Source organism: Protopterus annectens, chromosome 10.part0, assembly GCF_019279795.1.
Source record: "Protopterus annectens isolate FY-2018-M chromosome 10.part0, PAN1.0, whole genome shotgun sequence".
Classification (NCBI taxonomy): Eukaryota; Metazoa; Chordata; order Ceratodontiformes; family Protopteridae; genus Protopterus; species Protopterus annectens.
The window spans coordinates 1,690,028,021-1,690,048,142 of record NC_056744.1 but is presented as its reverse complement, the minus strand read 5'-3'; the positions used below and the strand labels follow the sequence as shown (position 1 = coordinate 1,690,048,142).

Genomic DNA, 20,122 nt, shown 5'->3' with positions numbered 1-20,122 from the left:
CATATACATACACACATGTACATACATTTATACATATACACACACATATATACATTTATACATATACACACACACACACATATATACATACATATATACATACACACATATATACAAATACACATACATATACGTGTACAGTCAAGAGGAGAAGGTAAATACTTGCACCGCACCACACTCATCACATAGTCCCTCAGAACCTACACCACCAAAACACACACACAGAAGCACAAAACACACACCTACATTTGTGGAGGCTCTCAGTACAAATCTGCCCAAACAACAGAGACCTCCAAAGCAGAAATGCAAGCAACCTCCACCCCCCCCCAACACAACCCAAATGACACATAGCCCACAGACTCAGTGTGCCACTCAACTACAGCCCATAAGGCATAACGTACCCAACACTTTAGTCAGAGATGACTCTACAGTCAGGCACACTGATGTTCCACTCACCAGGCTAAACAAGGAAAAAGTTACTGTCAGCTGCCTGTCAGGTGCCAGGATCCACCACATAATGCACGCACTCAGGTCACTCCACAACAAGTACAGATATGACTGTCATTGTCAATGTTGGTGTGAATGACCTAAGACGTACCTCCCTGAACTACATGAAGAGAGACATGAAGGAGCTCTCCAATCTTGTAGCCCAGGCAGGTATGACGCTAGCCCGAGTAGCATCCTGCCATCACCCAGAATGATACCACAGTACAAGGACAAAATGATTGACTTTAACAGTTGGCTAAGCTTCTGGTGTCATTCTAAGGGAATCCATTATCTGTCTGCCTGAGATGACATGATCGACAGACCAAGCTCCTTTGCCAGAGATGGCCTGCACCCGTCGCCCTTGGGATTCCAGATAATGGCAAAGGCTCTTGCCACCCCTATAGTGCCTTTTTTAGGCAAAGTTCAAATGACAAATTCACCACCATAACAGGTACAAGCAAGCAAAATCTGAGGGTAATGCTACTCAATGCTAGAAGTCTAAACCTCAAAATGCACTCACTCGAGGCACTCCTTAAAATGGAGAACATTGACATCTGTGCAGTGACAGAAACCTGGTTCAAAGCTCCAGAGAGCACCCTTGCATTACCAGGCAATAATTCATACCACACCTTTCGGCCATCAAACCCGGACCGAAACACTAAAGGTGGAGGCGTGTCCATATTCATTAAGGATATCCACACCTCCAAGCTAGTTGCTCAGCATAATGCATTCAAGATTATCCAAGTTCAACTAACTCTGGGCAAAACTGCAATCCAGATTGTAGCTTGCTACAGACCCCCCACCATGCCCCAGGATTCACACTCCTCTTTTCTTGATACACTGAAAAATATTAAGGTACAACCCAACACTCTAATAATGGGTGATTTCAACTACCCTACCATTAACTGGGAAAACTACTCATGTACCAACTCTTTTGCTCAACGTTTTCTGGAAATCATCAATTCCAACATCTTGGATCAACTTATCCACACCCCCACCAGGGGCAGCAATATCCTAGACCTGGTCATCACCAACATTGGTGGCCGGTGTTCCACACCAGAGGTCGGCTACTCGGTCAGATCCGACCACAAGCTAATCACCCTAGACATCCACATCCCGCTCAGACCCCCATTAGGGAAACAACCGTAAAAAATTTCTCCAAAGCCAACTTCATGCTTCTTAAGACAGAAGTGGCAAACTTCACGACACCCATGCAGATGGACAATAGAGGTACGACTGCTGAATCCTACAAAAATGCACTTTATAAGCATTTACACGAGTGCATGGATCATGCTTATCCCTAACAGAACCAAGATGCTATCCTCCAAAAAAGGAAGCCAATCTGGTGGTCTTCTGCCATAAACAAACTCTACAACAGAAGAAAGAAACTGTTGGGGAAAAAAAAAAAAAAAAATCCCATGATTGGAGGAACTCCCTGGTCAGCCTCAGTAAGAAGCTGAGATCTCTTAAAATCCTCCAAAGCTAGTTATGAAAACAAAATTGTCACTGATTCTAAAGACAACCACAATCATTTTATAGCTCTGTCAAGAATCTCAATGGCAACACTGAGTTACAGCACAATGACGCTAAATATGCAGAAACAACGGATATTGCCAACATCCTGGCAGATAGGTTCAGTGCTAACTTTACCCCCCCTCTCACCCCCTAAAGGGCCCATCTTTATACCAGAAGAATGCAAAGTTCCTGTAATCATGGCTGCACAGGTAAAAACCTCACCCTCCAAAGCCAAGAGCACAGCATCCATGGGACCTGACAACATCCAAGGCTGCCTTCTACATGAACTATGAACTGTCACCCCACCTAAGTACCATGTTCATAGCCTTTTGTGCCCAGTGAATGGCACACCATGACAGTTATCCCACTCCACAAAGTGGGTTGGGCCACAACAGACGCCGGGAACTACCGCCCTATTAGCCTGATGAGCCTAGTCTGCAAGGCCATGGAACTCATAAAGAAAGACATTGGAGATCTCCAAACTCTGGACCCCACACAGTTTGGGTTTGTAAAAGGCAGATCATGTCTCCTAAACCTGATAGACTTCTTTGAAGTAGTCGCCAAAGCCATAGACGAGGGTATGGTGGTTCACACAGCCTATCTAGATATCGCCAAGGCATTTGACACAATCCCCAATATGGAATTATAGATAAACTCACTAAACTAGGTATAAATCCCTATGTCACAAGATGGGTTGCCAACTGGCTTACTGACAGAACCCACACTGTGAAAGTAGCAGACTCCAAATCAGACTTCAGACCAGTGACAAGTGGAGTACTACAGGGTTCAGTCCTGGGTCCTCTCCTGTTTGGTATCTACTTCTCTGAAGTACAGACTAACACAGAAGGTCTTTGGCTAACTAAATTCACAGACGACTGCAAACTAGGAGCCATAATCGAAACTCCTAATGATGTGGGCATCCTACAAAAGAGCCTCAATGAGACAGATGCCTGGTGCCAAAGACATGGTCTCAAGCTCAATTACAAAACGTGCATTGTCATCCCCTTTGGTAAAAACTCTGTAACCATGAACTACCACATAGGCGGTCGTCTACTTAACACCGAAAGTGTGATGAGACCTTGGGACACAGGTGGACAGCAGTCTCTCCTTTGATAATCACATCGCCACAGTGGTCAGGAAATCCTTCTACGTGGCACACCTCATCACAAAAGGTTTCTCATAAAAAAAAAAATAAAATAAAAAAAAAAAAAGAGGTCATTGTTCCCCTCTACTCATCACTCATTAGACCCATTATAGAGTACAACGCCCCTTTTGGTATGTACCTCACAAGACATCTACAACAACTGGAAAGGCCACAAAATACCTCACAAAGAGGATTACTGGCCTCAAACAGATGGCTTAGCAGACAGTCTCAAAAAACTCCAGCTTTACTCCGTCGCATATCTCCAATTCAGAGGCGATCTCTGCCTAACATGCAAAGCTATGTCAAACCCAGAGCTGTTGGACATGCTCCACTTAAATCCCAATCTCACCGAGCTGCACGCTCTAGGGACCTAAACCATGTCACTACAATAAACAGAACATGCTGGAGGGACAGATTCCCGTCCCAGAGACTTCCCATACTCTGGGAACAGACTACCTATGTCAAACAGAGATCCTCATTAGCACTCTTCAAGAAAAATCTTGATGATTGGATGGGTAATAGGAAATTCACCCTGGGGATCACTTCTGTGGTTCTGCTTGACAGGGGCACAGGAAAATTATTTTCTTGGGTGGCGAAAGCCAGGGTACCTTTTTGGCTAGGCTTGTACAGTTCCTAGGGCCAATAGCCTAGTACCTACCTATGAACCTATATACATACATTTATACACACACACACACACACACATTTATACATCTACACGCACGCATACACATTTATACATATACGCACACACATTTATACATGCACGCACGCATACATACATGCACACACACATACATACATGCACACACACACTTATACATGCACGTACACACATTTTTTTGGGAAAACTACTCATGTACCAACTCTTTTGCTCAACGTTTTCTGGAAATCATCAATTCCAACATCTTGGATCAACTTATCCACACCCCCACCAGGGGCAGCAATATCCTAGACCTGGTCATCACCAACATTGGTGGCCGGTGTTCCACACCAGAGGTCGGCTACTCGGTCAGATCCGACCACAAGCTAATCACCCTAGACATCCACATCCCGCTCAGACCCCCATTAGGGAAACAACCGTAAAAAATTTCTCCAAAGCCAACTTCATGCTTCTTAAGACAGAAGTGGCAAACTTCACGACACCCATGCAGATGGACAATAGAGGTACGACTGCTGAATCCTACAAAAATGCACTTTATAAGCATTTACACGAGTGCATGGATCATGCTTATCCCTAACAGAACCAAGATGCTATCCTCCAAAAAAGGAAGCCAATCTGGTGGTCTTCTGCCATAAACAAACTCTACAACAGAAGAAAGAAACTGTTGGAAAAAAAAAAAAAAAAAAAATCCCATGATTGGAGGAACTCCCTGGTCAGCCTCAGTAAGAAGCTGAGATCTCTTAAAATCCTCCAAAGCTAGTTATGAAAACAAAATTGTCACTGATTCTAAAGACAACCACAATCATTTTATAGCTCTGTCAAGAATCTCAATGGCAACACTGAGTTACAGCACAATGACGCTAAATATGCAGAAACAACGGATATTGCCAACATCCTGGCAGATAGGTTCAGTGCTAACTTTACCCCCCCTCTCACCCCCTAAAGGGCCCATCTTTATACCAGAAGAATGCAAAGTTCCTGTAATCATGGCTGCACAGGTAAAAACCTCACCCTCCAAAGCCAAGAGCACAGCATCCATGGGACCTGACAACATCCAAGGCTGCCTTCTACATGAACTATGAACTGTCACCCCACCTAAGTACCATGTTCATAGCCTTTTGTGCCCAGTGAATGGCACACCATGACAGTTATCCCACTCCACAAAGGGGGGGGGGCCACAACAGACGCCGGGAACTACCGCCCTATTAGCCTGATGAGCCTAGTCTGCAAGGCCATGGAACTCATAAAGAAAGACATTGGAGATCTCCAAACTCTGGACCCCACACAGTTTGGGTTTGTAAAAGGCAGATCATGTCTCCTAAACCTGATAGACTTCTTTGAAGTAGTCGCCAAAGCCATAGACGAGGGTATGGTGGTTCACACAGCCTATCTAGATATCGCCAAGGCATTTGACACAATCCCCAATATGGAATTATAGATAAACTCACTAAACTAGGTATAAATCCCTATGTCACAAGATGGGTTGCCAACTGGCTTACTGACAGAACCCACACTGTGAAAGTAGCAGACTCCAAATCAGACTTCAGACCAGTGACAAGTGGAGTACTACAGGGTTCAGTCCTGGGTCCTCTCCTGTTTGGTATCTACTTCTCTGAAGTACAGACTAACACAGAAGGTCTTTGGCTAACTAAATTCACAGACGACTGCAAACTAGGAGCCATAATCGAAACTCCTAATGATGTGGGCATCCTACAAAAGAGCCTCAATGAGACAGATGCCTGGTGCCAAAGACATGGTCTCAAGCTCAATTACAAAACGTGCATTGTCATCCCCTTTGGTAAAAACTCTGTAACCATGAACTACCACATAGGCGGTCGTCTACTTAACACCGAAAGTGTGATGAGACCTTGGGACACAGGTGGACAGCAGTCTCTCCTTTGATAATCACATCGCCACAGTGGTCAGGAAATCCTTCTACGTGGCACACCTCATCACAAAAGGTTTCTCATAAAAAAAAAAATAAAATAAAAAAAAAAAAAAAAAAAAAAAAAGAGGTCATTGTTCCCCTCTACTCATCACTCATTAGACCCATTATAGAGTACAACGCCCCTTTTGGTATGTACCTCACAAGACATCTACAACAACTGGAAAGGCCACAAAAATACCTCACAAAGAGGATTACTGGCCTCAAACAGATGGCTTAGCAGACAGTCTCAAAAAACTCCAGCTTTACTCCGTCGCATATCTCCAATTCAGAGGCGATCTCTGCCTAACATGCAAAGCTATGTCAAACCCAGAGCTGTTGGACATGCTCCACTTAAATCCCAATCTCACCGAGCTGCACGCTCTAGGGACCTAAACCATGTCACTACAATAAACAGAACATGCTGGAGGGACAGATTCCCGTCCCAGAGACTTCCCATACTCTGGGAACAGACTACCTATGTCAAACAGAGATCCTCATTAGCACTCTTCAAGAAAAATCTTGATGATTGGATGGGTAATAGGAAATTCACCCTGGGGATCACTTCTGTGGTTCTGCTTGACAGGGGCACAGGAAAATTATTTTCTTGGGTGGCGAAAGCCAGGGTACCTTTTTGGCTAGGCTTGTACAGTTCCTAGGGCCAATAGCCTAGTACCTACCTATGAACCTATATACATACATTTATACACACACACACACACACATTTATACATCTACACGCACGCATACACATTTATACATATACGCACGCACACACATTTATACATACACGCACACACATTTATACATGCACGCACGCATACATACATGCACACACACACTTATACATGCACGTACACACATTTATACACACACATGCACACACATTTATACATACACGCACACACACATTTATACACACACACATTTATACACACACGCACACACATTTATACATACATGCATGCACACACATTTATACATGCACGCACACACACGCACACACTTATACATGCATGCACACACATACATGCACGTACACACATTTATACACGCACGCACACACATTTATACATACACGCACACACATTTATACATACACTTATACATACACACACATTTATACATACATACATTTATACATACACACACACACACACACACACATTTATACACACACACACACACATTTATACACACACACACACATTTATACAAACACACACACATTTATACAAACACATTTATACATACACACATTTATATATACACACGCACACACATACATTTATACATACACGCACACACATACATTTATACATATACACACATGCACATACATTTATACATATACACATACATTTATACAGACACACATACATTTATACACACACACGCATTTATACATATACACACACACATTTATACATATACACACACACACACATATACACACACACACATACATATACACACACACACATACATATACACACACACACACACACATTTATACATATACACACACACATACACATTTATACATATACACAGACACATACACACACATACATTTATACATATATACACAGACACATATACATTTATACATATACACACACACTTATACATATACACACACACACATACATACATTTATACATATACAGAGACACACACACACACATACATTTACACATACACACACACATACATTTACACATACACACACACATACATTTACACATACACACACACACACAGATACATACATTTATACATGTATACACACACAGATGCATACATTTATACATGTATACACACACAGATGCATACATTTATACATGTATACACACACAGATGCATACATTTATACATGTATACACACACAGATGCATACATTTATACATGTACACACACACAGATACATACATTTATACATGTACACACACAGATACATACATTTATACATGTACACACACAAAGATACATACATTTATACATGTACACACACAAAGATACATACATTTATACATGTACACACACAAAGATACATACATTTATACATGTATACACACACATACACACACATATTATATATATACATACACACACACATATATACACACACACGTATGAATTTTGTCCAGATTAACATTATTTTTAGACTTGTGCCTTCATTCTTTTACTGTACATATATATTTTCTCCCATTTTCCTCAAATTATTTTAAGGAGAGTAGAAAATTTCATTAAAATGCATCATTAATAAGCTGTTCTCTTACTGAGGGAGTTTTCTTCAAAATTATTCTTGTGTTTTGCTCTGTTTATCTTTTCCATGTCAGTCTCTGGCAGTTCAGCATTATCTTCTTTAAGTAGCACTAACAATGCCTCTGGGGGGATCTTGTAACCTACACATTAAAATAAATATATGCATGTTATTCTTCCAAAGAGCTCCTGTGCACAGTTTAATTTTATTTAACAAGATTAAAACATGTTCCCTCAGTCTTCCACAGTTCCATACTTAAGCATGTCTACCAAAAGAATTACAATGTATTACAATAATATGAAACATTTAATTTGTTCAGAAGTAGCAGAATTTCAGTTTTGAATGTATTATTCATATCCAGTTATATTAAATACATTTTAAAAGGAGTTCTTTTCTTCTAGCAGTGATTATTGTTTAACTTCAACTTACACTAGTAAACAATATTTGCAATTTTTAAAAAAGCGATATATTCAAAATAAGTCTTTAAACATTTTTATTAATGAAGCAGCTGCATCTGTGTCCTTGATAAGGAGACTTTTTAATCATAATTTTCCAACTGTATGACTAGTTGTATTCATGTGAAAAAACAGCAGATGCTCATAATATCCAAAATACCTCATTGTTTCTTTTTATGCCTATGTTTACAATGACATATGTCCTGTGTACTACATCCAGCTGAGGAAAAGTCTCAAGTCCAGAATGTTACTGTCTGTAGTTATTTCTAGAACTTTGTAATGTGCATCTCATGGAATTTTTTTTTTGCTCAATAGTTTTTATTATTTTTTTCAAATATAACACGTGTCTTGACTAATTTTTCTAATAGATTGAACAATTAAAAAGAAAAGAAACTATGTACATTATTTATATTTGGCATGAAGTTACAGCTGAAAGAATAAAACAATTTGATACAACATATGTTGACATTATACTCCCCCCCCCCAAGAGGATTCCGAGTTCATTTTGAGAGTCTCAATAAGGGATACAATTTTCCTCCATGGATTACTACTACACAGATTAGGAAAAATCCTCAGTTCTTTAATTTTGCTTTCTAACATTGCTGTTTCATTCAATAATCCTAAGAATTCAAAGGAAGGATGAGAGTTGGACTTCCATTTCCTGGAGATGCATTTCCTAGCAACGGCTAGTATTATCCATAGTAGATACAGATTGTAAATGAAAAGACAGAAATGAAGAAAAACAAACATTCAATAAAATTAGAGCCTTGGATAATACAAATTTGTCTGTAAATACAGCTTGTAATAAATTATTAATATCTTCCCAAATTTGACAAGAACGCAGTCATAAAAGATGTGTATCCAGTCCACATTACATATTTGTGAACATCTCCAACAGGTAATATTATTGGAGGAGCTTAATTTGGCTAGCTTGTTAGGTGCATACAGGTGAAATTTCCATGTATATACTCTCCAAAATTGTACATTCAATGTTAATTTAATAGAGAGCAGTAAGTTAGTTTTACTCTCGAAGGATAGACTTGTTGAATGTCTTTTGTTAATGAAATTACAAAATTTCTGTTGAGGTTGTACTTTATAGTTTATGAAAATTTTGTATAATCTTGAAGTAGCATTTTCCAAATTATGATAGATATATTATAAATTTAGGTCTATCCTTGAAAAAAAGAGTCACTGATTATTCTGCATAAATCTTGTGAATATATTAAAACACTTTGAAGCACTAGCCAGTCAGATGATGACAAATCATATGTAGCTATTATGTGCTGGATATCTGCAACTTTTTGATTATTAATACAATACTGCCAACATCTGAATTTCTTTTCCCATATGTTAAAAGACATTCTTATGTATCGTATTAAATATATTATTTGTGATGCTAAAAGGTATTAATATCTCTAAGCAGAGTTTGATATCTATGTTAGCATTAACAAATTTTCTAAAACAGTTGAAAATAGAATTTATAAAATTTGGTTTAGTAGGTTTTAACAAACTGTATTGTAAGTTAATACACAAGAGATTCCATCAATTTTTAGATTTGTCAGACAGCCTAAAGTTTTAGTATGGGGTTTTCATTAAAAAAATAATAGAATGTAATGATTTCCAACTAGCTGAGTAGTTTGGGTCTATCCAGTTTATAACTGTTTTGAAAATAGAGGCTTTAATATAAAAGTTTCATATCAAGAAAGTTGATTCCTCCTTATTCCCAGGGTCTAATGTGGTGAGTGAAGGCTACTCTATTCCTATTAGGATACCAGAGAAATTTTAATAAGAGAGTGTATTGATGTCTTTCAAGAGGTGTTTATCTGGTATCATAGGAATAGCTTGGACTATGTATAGTATTTTTGGAAGTAGTATCGTCTTTATTAATTGCAATCTATCTTCGAATGTTATAAACATTTACTACACAAGTATTCATAATGCTTATAGTATTCTTGTAATTTGCAGTTAAAGTTTCTTCTATATTTTTACATAAAGAAATGCCTAAATAATTTAAGGTGGATACTTGTTTACCAATTATATGATTCCCATCTATTAGAAATTCTTTACTTTTATTCAGTACTATGAAGTTGGACTTTATTTTTTAAAATGAAGACCTGAAGTTAAATAGAATTTTTCAACCTGATTATATAAAGCTCCAACACTTTAAATAATCCCATTTTAATTAATCAAAGGCTTTTTCTATGTCTAGCGCAAATCCGTAAAGCTTCTTGATTTTCTCTATTTAAGATGCCAGAAAGAGATAAAATCCTTTGAACATTATCATATGTACATCTGTTGTGTATGAATCCAGTTTGATCTTCATTTACTATATGAGATAGGGATTTTTTTGATTCTATTAACTAGAATAGACAAATATTATATAATCATTAAGTAAAGATATCGGTCTGTATGAACTACAATGTATAGGGTTCTTTATTTTATAATTGGTGTGATTAAAAAGAGTATCTCTGAGAAGGTGGTATTATACTTTTAGTCTGGATTTCGAGTAAGGTTTTATAAAACAGAAAAGTTCTGGATGTTGAAAAAGTTTATATAATTCTATGACAATACCATCAATTCCAGGGGCTTTATTACACTTGCTTTCAGTTATCTTTTCAGTGACTTCATGTGAAATTTGTTTTTGAAGATCCAGTTTTAATTTATTTGGTATTTTATTAATTTCAGGTGAATTTGTTTCCAAGTTCAATAGATTAGGTTGAGGATAACCATTTTTATAATGTTCAGTATAATGATATTTGAAAGCATCAGGAATGTCACTTATATCACATACTTTATTATTTTCCCTTTATTATTATTTGCTCTGGACTGCATTTAGATTCTCATAGAAACTATGCATATGCCAAGGGGCTGTGGCGTACGAATTTAGTATAGTGCCAAATTGGTTTTATGCGATAACATTTCATTATACTTTTTATTTAGATCCATTGTCTTTTTATTATTGGAGGAATTTGCAGACTTTTTTTTATTCAATCTTTATAAGTTTAGTTTGTTTGTTGTGTAGTTCAGACTTCCATTCTTTTGATTTTTAAACCAGGTGACGATTTTACCATATATGTAGGCCTTCAAGAAATCCCATATCATAACTATGTTAATCTCATATCATAACTATGTTAATCTCTTCAGAATAATTAGTATCTAGAAAAAATTGTAGTTCTGATATTTACCAAGGTTTAAATTCTTTCATTTTTGCAATATAGGCTGGTATTCTTGTCATAAATGTTAGTTTTTTAAAATCTACTTGTAGTTTAAGAATAAGTGAATTATGATCTGATAAAGGACAATATATTTTTGTACTTAGATCTTGGGATACATACATTTTGCCTATTCTAGTTTGCATACCAAATAGTGATGAGAAAATATTCATGAATTTTCTTTCGCATTAAATGCACCGACTAGGTTAAGATTTTCAATCCATTTCTTGAAAAGTTTTGTTGTGGAAGTAAGACAAAGATCTACTATTGGTAGTATCAGAGTTATCTAAAATGCAGTTAGTCTCCACCCAATATCAAATTACCTTTGTATGTATTACTAACAAAGTCTAAATGCTTTAGCTGTCCCTACCCCCATGTCAGGAAACCAGTATAGATTTACTAATGTTCATACTCTATTGTCAAATTTCAATATACCAAGAGTGATAAGGCCTTCTTGATATTAGAATTATAAATAATTTGGGGGTTAGTAATATTTTTTCTTTCACATTATTATTACTCCTCTAGCTTTTGTTTTGTATGAGGACAGAGATAAGATTAAATATTCATTTGGATTCCATGAGTATTTGTCATTTGTTTTAGACCAACTGTGCTTTATTTAATTTTAAATATCTTAATAAATTTGAAGTTTTCTTTGGGTTATTCAAACCATTAGTGTTAAAGTAGTGTTAAATCCATTTTTATTTAGTTAGACTTAGATGTTGCTCATAAATACTAGTCAATAAAACTCAGAACTCTTCCATAACAATAAAATTGAGTAGAGTTTCCATCAATTCAGTTTTCTCTACTTGAATATATAGTTTAGATTTTAATTCAGGCCTATAAGAAAGAAGAAGGTTTAGCACAAAAACTGTAACATGCAACAAAACAACCTTATAAATCAACAGTTTCTGCATCATGCATGGAATGATAAGCATTCCTAATCTGATAGATATTAGATGATCTATCCCTCATACCTCAACAATAAGAGCCTCTTTGAGCTCCATATAATTTCCAAAGGAGATAATGTGGTTGTCTTTACAAGTTCAAAACAAATTAGATACAAATGTAGCTTGTCTTAAAAATTATAACATGTTCTTCAGTTATAACAAATATAAACATTAGACTAATCACCGGTGCATATTTCAGTATTATGTGAGACTATCTCACACTGTTTATGCATGTTAGATAAAATGAAATTACCTATTATAATACAGCTTGTGGGTAAATAGGCTTAAGAAAATGTCATTTTTCTACAACATGTTTAATCTCATATCATACAAATAATTTTACAAGTCATTCACTCTGTGATTAAACACTCTATTGCATAACCAAAATGTTACATACCTTAAGGAAATCACCTGATACAGAAAGGAAAGATGTAGATCATATGAGTCTGTCATGTATAGTAATTTTTAACTCTAAGAATTGAAATGAATAATCAGGAAAAACAAAAAGCACCAAGCATTGATTTACATTTCAAATTAGAAGATATATGGTATCTTTTTTATATCCATGTATAGTTAATAGTCTGAACAAACACACTAAAGTAAAATGTAGCACCATATATTGCTATGGTAGAATTTCTAAAATTATAAAAATATAGTCAGGAGGAATTACCATACAATTACCATATTTCATAACCATCTGGTGACAGAATCTGAACAGGCTCGACAAAATGATAGCACAGGAGCCCAAAACACTGATAGATCTCCAACACTTTACAAGCCTAGAAATCTGTTTGAACCAAAATACGAGTCAAAATCTAAACAGTTAAGGGGCATGAAAATAACCAATAAGTGATAGATAATGTTATTTTTCTCCTTCTATATTATGTCTTTGCAATACATGGAGCTCTGATGTTCCACAAATGAAATATACTATGCTTTAAATTCAAAAGATAGATTTTTAGAATGATTCTCTAATAGTAATATTAGATTAGGTTGACTAATCCTACTGTGTAAGTAGCTCTAAGCATTTCAAATAGTTGGTTTCTGATGGCTCCATTGGTCTTTATAGTTATTCCTTTTCCTCTTGTAGTCCTCTATCCTCTAGTCCTCTATACTCTTCTCGTTCTCATTTCTCAACCACCACTTCACCCTCTCACTCTTCCATTCATTAAAATCATTCTATTATGAAGCTACAAAATATGATACATTAAGATCAATGAGATCTTTCCCGACACATATATTTCTATTGTCATATCAAAAAGGGGGGGGGGTGAGAACCACTAATCTGTTAGAATTCTTATCTATATGATGTAATTTGCAGTATATTGATATAAATTAAACTATTAATTAGTCTATTAGTTATATCTAGATTTAATTTTGCTTCATTTTTCCATATTTCCTAGAACTTCTAAGTTTATTATCTGGGGTTAAGAAACAGTATCTATAAACCTTTCAACACTTAGCTAATGAGAAATGTCTTTGTAAATTTCTTCTTAGACTCCCATAGTAGACTATGGGGGCTGAGGGAATCATACCTTATCCCTTTGGACCACAGAAAATATCTCATTAACATATTCTTAATCCTCTTAAGATAATTACCAGACTGTTATACAATCTCAACACAGCTGAAGTGAACCATCTCACTTTCATCCACTTGATGGCTATGTTTAGCAAACAGTTACACATTTTCAGAATAATAAACCAAATTCCAGTAGAGAGTTATGAGTAGCACATCACAGCAAAGGAAAACAATACATCAACATCAGATGCAATTTCATAATGTTCTCCATAATGCTGGCTAGACAAAAGAAAGTAATTATCAATTTATTAAATTAACATCACCTTTATATAACGGATTATTTTAAATTGATAAAGAAGTGCATGTGTATTGTGTAATCTCACTTCCTTTAATCACTGCATCTAGATTCATGCTCTGCACCAGCGGCTCACACACACATCCAAAGAGGGAGTATTAACGGTCACAAAATGCCTCGACTTATTACAAGATTAGAAAACAGTAAGCAGCTATAGGATTGAAACTCGTTCATTATTACCCCATCTAAGCATAACAGGACACTAATGACTGTTTTTCATTTGTCTTGCTACCACTCTTCCCCTCTGGATCTGCACCATGACTTTAGGGCAGAGTGTCACTTCCGATTTCAAACAAAATGGATGTGAACCATGTAACCCAGGAAGACCAAAGTACATCAGCAAACTTAGGAACCTAGAAAACATAGCTACAGAACTACAAGGTGATGGGAAATTGCTCTGTAGCTCGTGAATCAACTCACGAATGTAAAATCTTCACCTCGTACCTCCTTGGACATTGCATCCTTTTCTTTCTTTTTTTTTTTAATTTGGTGAAGTTAACAGAAAATGTGAAATGGCAGGGGCACTCTGGGCACCTACATTCAAACATCAGTCGCTAGCACATCCTAAACTTAAGTGATTTACAATCGACACTTTTATACAAAAACCTACCCAACTGCAATTTATTACCAACTGTTAAGAATACTTACATTGTATGTTTTTTTTTAAACAAATACAATACATCCTGACACAAACGCAATAAAAGAGGCTAGAAATCATTCAAGTGACCCACACAAGAAACCAACCTTATAAAATAACGCTCGCACATTTGTCCAGAACAAAACACTCGGCATCAACACAATCAGAGCACTAATCCCACATATATCCCTTAAACTTTATGATCAAGGAAAAGGGAAGAAAAAAATGCAGAAGTAGAAATTTGAAGCATGGTGTCTCCTATATATCATGGAAATTTTATCTTACTGAGCTGACTGACGTATGTTGTTATAGCCCACAGATGAGTTATGCTTTGAGGTCATACAGGTGTGGAAAATGGGTACACAAAGTTATAAATTTCTGGTGTAAACTACAGTTCAGTGACAACAGATTACATCTGAAATATCCAATTAATCATAAATGAACATGGACATGAGAGAGACACACAAAAATATAGAGGAGATCTGGTATCTCAAAGGAGACTGCACAATGGGTAAGGGGTTATATAGAGGATATCTGGTATCTCAAAGGAGACTGCACAATGGGTAAGGGGTTATATAGAGGATATCTGGTATCTCAAAGGAGACTGCACAATGGGTAAGGGGTTATATAGAGGATATCTGGTATCTCAAAGGAGACTGCACAATGGGTAAGGGATTATATAGAGGATATCTGGTATCTCAAAGGAGACTGCACAATGGGTAAGGGGTTATATACAGGATATCTGGTATCTCAAAGGAAACTGCACAATGGGTAAGGGGTTATACAGAGGATATCTGGTATCTCAAATGAGACTGCACAATGGGTAAGGGGTTATATAGAGGATATCTGGTATCTCAAAGGAGACTGCACAATGGGTAAGGGGTTATATAGAGGATATCTGGTATCTCAAAGGAGACTGCACAATGGGTAAGGGGTTATATAGAGGATATCTGGCATCTCAAAGGAGACTGCACAATGGGTAAGGGGTTATATAGAGGATATCTGGTATCTCAGAGGAGACTGCAAAATGGGTAAGGGGTTATAGGTTAACATAAGAACAGATGGCCAAACCTAGTGTGATATCAAGAATAAGAATGTGTAACAGTGAAAGAAAACAAACTTTAATTAAAAAAAGTGTTAATTACCCCTTGTAACCCTCTAAAATAAAGTGTGACATTACAAATAGCAGGGAGATCCCTCATGATTACATAGGTTCAGGTGTGGAAAGATGTTGGTATTCTGAGGGCCATCTGAAAAATGAGGCAGTGCAGAGATGTCTTTATCTAATCTCAATGTGCAGGTTTCTGGATAGTCTGGTTACTATTTTTTCTACTTAGTTCCAGCGTCCAGGAGTTTATTCCTTTGTTTATATTATGCTTGTAGCTTGTATGCTTCTCCTGTATCCTTGTAGGTGTTCTCCAGGTAAATCAGCTTCCTCACACCAACAAAAACAGAAAAGTTATTACAAAAGAAATTGGAAACTGAACTCAGTTCCTAAGTTATAAACTGAACTCTGTTCCCAAGTTATAAAGAATGTTTAAAATTTAACAGTAATAATATGTACAACTGAAAAAAGGAGTGATCAGAATAAGATCTATAAATATAACACTTTTAGTAGTTGGGATAGCCCTGAAAGGTCGCTGCTGATCTACCAAGAGTCTCAACGTGTTATAAAGGTAATCTTACACAATTGATTCAATGCATTCCTAACAATGTAGAACCGTATGAGATGGTGAATTTCTACCTGTGTACACATTGTAAACATTATATTAATAAAAGTTTTCTTTAAAAACATTCTGGTTGAACTGCAGCCTACAAACTGCCCACTTGATTCATAAGACAGCTCGGCATAGCATTTTAATAAAGTACTCATAACTCACAGAATAAAGATCACTCCTTAAGAGGGGAAAAGACCTACCTGCTGAAACTAAGGTTTCATAGTTATCTAACATCACTTCCTTATGAAGTTCCTTGTCTTGTTTTGTTAACAGCTTCATCTCCTCTGCTGAGAAAGCAACAGCAACATCCTCAAAGGATTCTGGAGCCTGTAAAAGACACAGTGCAGTTCACCTTTTCTTTACTGCAGTCAGCGTAAAATATGCTATTTTCGTGTAATGCATTCAATGTAAATTGTGTTATTTTTTCAGCAGGGTAGCACTGGCTTTTGCTACCAGAAGTGCAGTTAAAACAGTAAAACTAATCAGTTAGTAAGAAGTATAAATTTCATTTCCACAATTATGAAAGAATGCCTTCATTTCAGAGTTGAAAGATGTCCCTTGCGGCTATCTTTCTCTCTCTCCTCTACACACATTAAGGTCAGGGATAGGGGGGCACAGAGTTCCAGTTAAGACCTATGTTTAGAAAAAGACTGGGTGATCTAATTTAGGTAACAAGAAAACAGAAAGCAATAAGGGAAGCCTTGAAAGATGGAAAGAAAAAGTGGGATCATAGCGGAGTAGGAATGAACACTTAGAAGCAGGGATAAGATGGAAAAGGCATGGGGCTGAGAGATAGTTGTAGAAGCTACTGGAAGACAGCTGCAGAATTACTTAATAAAGCTACAAGAAATGGTCCAAGATGGCAGACAAGATGTAGCTCTCTGTGGTGGTGGAGAATCTGACTGGTGGAATTAGTAAAACCATTATAGAACAGTACGGCAAATTAATTTAATGGCCAATGCCAAGGGAAAAATGGATGGGGTCCAAAGGACAAAGGGGGTATGAGAACAGCTGGGTTACAATATGAATAACAGTTGTGGAAGGGATAATCCAAAAACACTAATTTGTCAGTGCCAAATGTTACCCTGCTGCATACTGCTGAGTCCTGCACAAATGCAGGTAAGACTAGAGGCATGCAGAATTACAATGCAGCAAGGCTCAGACAAAACTGTGGTCTAAAATATATTCAAAGTGGAATAGTCTGTCCAGATCAAGGGTTACTAACAGTTAAATTTACGTTTGCTTCTGCTTGAGCCGGTGGGTTTCAGGTAGATACAAAAGACCCTAACGCACTTACTAAGAACAGCCGAGGAGGTTTGCAGTGTAAACACCACATTGAGTCTCCCCTGAAAACAGGGTACTAGTCCTGTGGGAATAACCTGATCAACAAAGAATAAACAAACCCACTACATGGTGTAGGTAATGCAGGAGTTACTCACAGATGGCACAACCTGATCAAGAGGGTGAATGAAACCTGAGTGATTAAACAAAGCCAGCCTGGATAAATCCTGTGATACAGCCTCTCGATTTTTCTTAAATAATTTCAAAGTATAATAGCAACAAAGTCTTAATTTATAAAGTTACTGTATAAAAAGAATTCTGTGCTCTTCCATCCACTTCTGGTAGTCTGGGACAGCCAATATATGAACTTAATATGCTCTGTAAATGCACAGTAAATTGATTATTTAGTTTGTTGTCATCTCTCTTGTGGAAAGTATTAAATTGTGCATTTACAATATTTGCATGTAGCTTTCTGACATGTCATTGAGAAACATAGTCACTAAATAAAGGAAGATGTCTGTTTTGTGAGGCAACAGGCTTTAGTTAATTATCTGTTTTTAATCAGGTTTCAGGATATGCCATGCAGCTACTTGTAGGGGTGCTTCTGGCACTGAAATTGTGAACTTTTTTTATCTGAAACAGAAGACCTCAAATTCTTTACAAGAGCAACACTTGATACACAAAAAAGCAGTTACACATTTTTCTCCTTTAATAAGTGAACTTTGGAGTTTCTAAAAACTGTCATTTAATAAATATTTACACATTTTAGAAGTGCCTTATACAAGAATCAAGCATTAACTATTTACAGTTTATACAATATCAACTTTTATGGTACATTTGGTTTATTTGAAGTAAGTTTTATTAAAATTATAAATAAAATGTAGTAGCAGTTTGGCACACATCTGAAGTGTGCAAACAAAAACGTATGGTGTACAGCGTTTATGTATATAATAAAAGTGTCTGCATTGTTCGTTCCTTGGGCTTTATTGACTCAATATCTGCTTTGGGCTATTCGAATTTCTTGGTGGGTATTTGTCCAGTTGCTTTGTTACTTGCTTACTTGTGCTTGCAACCATGGATTGTGAAACAAGCAAAGGAGCAACCGAGACAAGCAGGAAGAGACTGGCCAAATTAACAAGCTGGTTGGCCAGCTTACACAGCTGATTGAACTAACGACTCTCAGCCAATCAAAAGTGGAAATGGCTTCCACTATTCAAAAGGGGCGGAACCAGACTACGGCCGTTACTCAAGGAAGTAATCAGAGAAGTAAAACGAACAGTGAGAAAGGACACGAAAACCCTGAAGGCATTCTTAATGCAAATGCGTGTGGGAATGATGACGAAAGTCGTTTTACTAATACTCAGAGGGCTTTTTGGTCTAGAAAGGACGAAGCCTGTGCCAGTATTCATCAACCAAACTCCATCCCTTTGGGACAAGGAAGAAGTGATTTAGGACATAACATCAACCAGGGACATACTGATTTGAATGAACTGTTACAGATCATTTTTTCCGCTAATTTTAAAAACAGAACTGTGATCGCTGGAGCTGAAACGGGCAGTTATAAGAACCAGTTATTGAAATTACATAAACTGATTTTTAAATGTAAAAGCCTCGATATAGAAAATAGTTACTTACAGGAATGCATCTCTCAGGATATTGTGCCCAAAGGACTGAGAACTTGGAAATAGCCAAATAATGTTATAACGGGAAGCATTTTTCATAATGAATTAATTGAAGTTTTTAATAGATGTGGGTCAGACATTTTAAAATGTATTATTGATGAAAATAACAGGTTAAAGAGAAATTTATTGATGGAAATTGAGACTGTGAACAATTCTATTAAAAATGACTTGATGTTTTCCATTCCTGCTGAAAAAGAAAAATATTACAATATTCAAAGTGAAGTTAATGGTGAATGTAATGAACTTATTAAAAGAAAGATCAGAAAGTTGGAACGTGATATAAGTGAATATAAAAACAATAACAGTTACCCAAAACC

The 20,122-nt window shown here is 36.7% G+C and overlaps 3 protein-coding genes across 3 annotated transcripts in view; all 3 read right to left on the bottom strand.

Annotated features, from left to right (window-relative positions):
- LOC122814430 (zinc finger imprinted 2-like) overlaps positions 1 to 20,122 on the bottom strand; it is a 1,129,715-nt gene that overhangs the window by 177,899 nt on the left and 931,694 nt on the right. The gene's annotated exons all lie outside the window — the stretch shown is intronic.
- Positions 1 to 20,122, bottom strand: part of LOC122813903 (zinc finger protein 436-like) — a 923,997-nt gene that overhangs the window by 34,966 nt on the left and 868,909 nt on the right. The window lies entirely within an intron of this gene.
- Positions 7,921 to 20,122, bottom strand: part of LOC122813908 (tripartite motif-containing protein 15-like) — a 373,209-nt gene continuing 361,007 nt past the window's right edge. The window contains exons 4-5 of the mRNA XM_044086454.1: positions 17,043 to 17,169; positions 7,921 to 8,141 (exon numbers count right to left, since the gene is read on the bottom strand). Of these exons, the coding sequence (XP_043942389.1) occupies positions 7,996 to 8,141; positions 17,043 to 17,169 (273 nt within the window). The 3' untranslated portion in view covers positions 7,921 to 7,995. The remainder of the gene's footprint in view (positions 8,142 to 17,042; positions 17,170 to 20,122) is intronic.